Genomic DNA, 5,451 nt, shown 5'->3' on the forward strand with positions numbered 1-5,451 from the left:
ATAGATGGAAAGAAGGATGTGAATCAAATGGTGTTTAAATTAGAGGGAAAATAAAATTGTAGATGAAAGAAAATTGAAAGGGAGTTATTAATGGAGTTTAGTCCATGTTAGCATACAACATTTTCCAAATCATCAAAGTTAACGTGGTAATTTAACGGAATGCAAAAGTAGAGGTTATGTTAGGCATTTTTTATAGAGTACAAGGTTATCACCTGTGTTGAATAAAAAAGCAGGGTTACCGTGTAGAATTGAAAAAACACGAGGTTACCTTGTAGAAAAACCCTTTTTTTAAATTATACGGGTCTAGGGTCGGGTCCGGGTCCCGTAAATAAGACCCGGACCCGAAATATTTGACTAAGACTCATACCCGATCCATACCCGTTTGGGTCTCAAAAATTCAGACCTAAACCCGACCCATTAAGGTCCGACCCGAAGGGTCTGGGTCGGGTCCCCGACCCACTGCCATCCCTACTTTTATCTATTGAGCAGGACTACTTTTGAGATGAGACTCAAGAACTTCTTCCCTGTGTTTATTTTTGGACGATCTGGTTGCAACAACTGTAGCCCAATTAAATGTGATGGCACATGGAGAAACTAATTGTTGTGCTGCTGGTGGATGGGTTATGTTTGACACGCGTGGTTATAGCTCTGATACTGGTTGTGCTGTTTTTTTTTGCTGCTGACGCACTTCACAGGCTATGGCTCTTAGAAGAGCGACATGGTGGGCGATTGAAAAAGGAAAGCTTCGTTTGGATTAGTGCTCTGTCTCGAGCTTGTGATGCAGGTTGCTGGATTTCAACGACCTTATTTTCATATCCACCTCATTATCCAAGACATTGGAGAAGCTGCTAATAATGTTCACTGCTTTGCCCTTAGTCATTGTCCTAGGGGTGTTAACAAAGTACCCCATAAGCTGGCAAAAGATGTAATTTAGGCTGTTTTGTATCCGTTTATAAAAAAAAAAAAAGAAAAAAAGATTAAACCAACACCAGTGAGTCGATTGTGTACAAATACAACCCAACACATTATGACAGTGAATGGCCAATATCCAGGGCCAACTCTGAAGGTACGCAATGGAGACATACTAATCGTCAAAGTCACAAATGCTGGTAGATACAATATCGCTCTGCAGTCTGCACTGCTAAGTGACTTAGTATCTCCTAAATATCAGAACCCATTTTGTATATTAATCTGAGCCTTCAGCAACCTTGATATATCCCAAGTCCTAACCATCACTTTTCGAATAATCAACTCAGGCATGAAATCCGTCAAATGAGAACACCATGGGCAAACAGAGCAGTATACATTACACAGTGCCCAATTAAGCCGCGAGGAACCAACACATACTGGTTCCCGATAGAAAACCAAGAGGGTACTCTTTGGTGGCATGCTCGCAGCAAATGGTTGGGAGCCACTGTATACGGTGCACTCATTATATACCCCAAGCTCGGATCTTCATAACCCTTCTCAAAGCCTGCAAGAGAATTCCTAGTTCTTCTAGGTAAAGAAAATACTCGGACATGCTAATGCTATAACAAATGTGAAAATTATGAGAATTATGAGGGTGACTGAAAATGGTTTTTGAGAGGGGAATGGTGGAACAGCGATCCAATGCACGTCCTTCGACAGGCTACTATAACAAGAGCAGCTCCAATTATCTGTGATGCTCGGACTTGGATACGAGTATCTGACACGAGTACGGATCCGAATGTCGGATCCTTGAAATCTCAAAAACAAGGACTCGGATACCAGGATCCAAATTTAAATTTGGACTCGGCTAATTGTTATTTTTTCTGAAAAAATTGATTATTAGTTAAAAAAATCAAAGCAAAGAAACGAAAAGTAGTTTCTTCATGTTTAACATTACATTAAATTCATGTCAAGATCACTCCTGATATAGGACTGCTGTACAAAACAGAGGGTAAGAACAAAACACTCTCACACCGAAGGATCTGATTTCTTATAGAAGGATCCATCAAGGATCCATGTCCGGATCCGTGTCTGGATCCTGTCCATCGGATCCAGAGGGTCAGGTGAAGAGTCCAAGCATCACAGCCAATTATCTCCGATGCATACAATATTAACGGTCAACCTCGTGATCTCTACAGATGCTCCAGCACAGGTTGGTCCCAACAACTATTCAGTCCTTTAGATAAAGCATCTTCAACCATATAAGTAAATGTCAAAATTAAGATGTAAAGCCAGATGCATTATGTAGCTTACGTAGATAGGACCATGCCGCCCACCTTAATATTGAACCATAAGATAAAGCAGATGTGTTTTCAAATATATACAATACTTATAGTAAAGCAGAGCTCTAATAGTCCAATTAAAAGTGGAACTCAGACATCAGTGTAACAAAGTATTCTCAACCATCACCTTGAATTTTGATATCTACAACATTAGATAAGCACATAATTTCATATATTTTATAGATAAACAAAACAATATCAGAGCAGTCTGAATGAAGTATATAAGTACAAGACCTAGTTTTTGGAAATTTTGGCAACATTAGATAAGCACGTGGTCAAAGCAATGATTACCTGAATAGAGCTTGATATTACGACTGTCTTTACTGCCACACAGATACGACACTATACATAGTGCAAGCGGGTGAGACAATTCTTTTGCGGATTATCAATGTTGCACCCAATCAACAGATCCTTCTCGTAATTGCAAACCACCAAATGACAGTTGCAGAAGGCAGATGCGGCTTATTATAAGCCATTTACCACCAATGTCATCATGATTGGAACAGGTCAAACAGCCAATGTCTTAGTGACTGCTAATCAACCACCGGGAAGCTACTTCATGGCAAATTGGCAACAACAGCCTACGGCCTACACCAGTGCTCCTGGTATAGCCTTTGACAACACCACCACAACTGCAATTCTTGAATACAAGTCTTATCACAGTAAACATCACATAGGAGGTCGTTCAAGAGCAAATATTTCCACGACTACAAGTCTGGAATGACACCCAACACTGCCAGCACATTCACCCCTAACTCAAGGGGAAAAGTCCCACTTGTGATCGATTTTGCTTCTTTGCTGTAGGACTGGGTGTTATTAATTATTCCTGTCCAAACTTCCGATATCAAGCCCCTAATAATACTAGGTTCACAGCAAGCATCAACAATGTATCTTTAGAGTGCCGAAAAGGAAAGGAATGCCATATGCAAGCATTGTACCAAAATACCCCTGGTGTTTTTACCAGGGACTCCCTCCAGTTCCCCCTGTGCAAGTTGAGTACACTTGAGTACACGGGCAATGTACCCCAAGGTGTGTGGGCACCTGTTAGGGGGACCAAAGCATATAAGCTGAAATTTGGATCTAGTGTACAGATTATTCTTCAGAACACAAATATCTTTAGGATTGAGGACCACCAAATGCATCTTCATTGCTATCACTTTTTCGTTTTCGCCTCGTCGGAACAGTAAAAATTAACTTTAATCCAATAAGTAATCCAACAAGATTTAGTTTGGTTGACCCACCAATAAGGAACACAATTGGAACAATACCAGAGGGGTGGGTTGCCATTCAATTTGTTGCCGATAATCCAGGTATTTCAGCAGAAACTTAATCCTTTATTCCTTTATATAATTTTGCACATTGTCCATGACTATGCTGCTATCCTAATCTATGTATATTGTATATTACATGGTAACGTCCCATTACTTGTTGATTATTCAAAAACAGGAGTTTGGCTGATGCATTGTCACCTTGATGTCCGAACTGGCTGGGGTTTGTCTATGCTCTTCTTGGTTGAGAACGGTGTCAGTGAACTAGAGTCAATAGAAGCTCCTCCAAAAGATTTTCCTCGGCAAAAGCTTTATAAAAATTACAAGAGCTACCTATTTGAAGGAGTGAAGTCTAATAGATGTTCTTCATCCAAGAGAACCTATTGTTTTCTGTGCTCTAGAACAAGATTAAGTTCATTAGATACCCTTGTAGTCTTGTAGATGTATTGTTTTGTATGCAAGAAGCTTGGTGCTGCATATTTTCCTTGGTGTATTGTTTTACTTATGCCACTCATTCGAGGATTGCAAACGAATAAATAGCGATACACATAAAAATAAGCAGAGTGATTAAGAGAATAAAGTAAGAGCAGTGCAGCAAACACAAATTATGATGCATAAGAGATTAAACAACCATCAGTAAGCTTTGCTTAAACTATACTCATACAAGTTTAACCGCAGAAGCTAGTCCCGAGACTTAGAGAGTTGAATGGGAAATGCAGCGGCTTGTAGTAAGTCAAGCAACAAATTTGAGACAACGAGTATCATTGTGAATGTGTTGGCAACGAATACAGCAGAAACGAACACCACACCTGACACAGGTATAATTAGCAGAGAAACCACAAACAGTGCAAAAATTGCGAGGAGAAGTAGAGGTGGGAGGACCATCAGCAGCCCTAAGATAAGTGGGGACATGAGGAGGCAAGGATTCCAAATTGGCCTGTTTGAAACACGAAACAAGAAGCATTACACAACACATTTCGAAGCTAAACTAGAAGAAAAACACAAAAATGATGAATGAATAAAAAGAGGACCTCATGAACAAGGTCAAGAAAGGATTTAGGAGCCTTCCTGGCAATTTCGCGAGCTTTGCCTTGACGCGTCTTCCTCTTCATACTCATGGACTGCTTCTTCTGTATAAAAGCTGTACAAGTGAAATAATCAGAAAGTAATCATAATATTCAATCATATCAGAGTGATGCGAAAGAGACAAAATTAAGAAAACCTAGATCATGATCATCATCATCAAGGTCGGCATCATCATCGTCATCATTAACATGAACAGTTTCGATGGCAGCATTGTCGTTTTCAAGAGCTTCGAGCCTTGCTAGAGCTGCCTAATTCCATAATTAGAATCCAAATGATGAACAAGTAGGAGTAGTAGTTTCAATCAACACGATATACAAATTATGAAGAAGAAGAAGAAGAAGAAGAAGAAGAAGAAGAAATAAAAAGTGGACCTGGGTACGATTGTCGTGACTAGCGAGAGCAGCGACCATTCTAGAAGCGACCTTACGAGAACGAGTGGACATTCGCCGTCCTGAACCACTCATTTCTTCTTCCATTCCTACTTCCTAGTTCTTAGATATCCAATTCTTCTCAATCTCCTCCTCTACTTGCCACCTTTCTTAAGAAGAATAATAAATAGGATTATTTAATAGGAATACTCTAAACTATAAGAATGCTGCTCAAAATACTCCAAACTCTATTTTAACTACCAATAAAACCAACTAATACCCAATTTACTTATATTATACTAGGTCGACCGGCTCTATTTTAAAATACTCTAAACTATAACATTCATTAATGGTTTTTCGATTTCATTACACTATCAATTTTTCTTACTTTAGAGTATTTCAATAATTTCAAATTGTATATTTATGTGCGAAATTAATTCTATATTATTGATTATTGAGGTTTATTGTTTGTTTGTC

General features: G+C 39.1%; 1 protein-coding gene and 1 pseudogene across 1 annotated transcript; one reads left to right on the plus strand and one right to left on the minus strand.

Moving 5' to 3' along the window:
• Positions 1 to 578: 578 nt before the first annotated feature.
• LOC141629586 (laccase-13-like) lies at positions 579 to 3,670 on the plus strand (annotated as a pseudogene).
• Positions 3,671 to 4,091: 421 nt separating this feature from the next.
• Positions 4,092 to 5,147, minus strand: LOC141634142 (SWR1 complex subunit 6-like). The gene is made up of 4 exons (XM_074446425.1): positions 4,978 to 5,147; positions 4,743 to 4,854; positions 4,552 to 4,661; positions 4,092 to 4,457 (listed from the first exon to the last, which is right to left on the minus strand). Exons 1-4 carry the CDS (start codon positions 5,080 to 5,082, stop codon positions 4,254 to 4,256), a joined length of 531 nt encoding a protein of 176 aa, XP_074302526.1. The 5' UTR covers positions 5,083 to 5,147; the 3' UTR covers positions 4,092 to 4,253.
• Positions 5,148 to 5,451: the final 304 nt, after the last annotated feature.

The sequence above is a fragment of the Silene latifolia genome, chromosome Y, assembly GCF_048544455.1.
Source record: "Silene latifolia isolate original U9 population chromosome Y, ASM4854445v1, whole genome shotgun sequence".
In the NCBI taxonomy this organism is placed as follows: Eukaryota; Viridiplantae; Streptophyta; class Magnoliopsida; order Caryophyllales; family Caryophyllaceae; genus Silene; species Silene latifolia.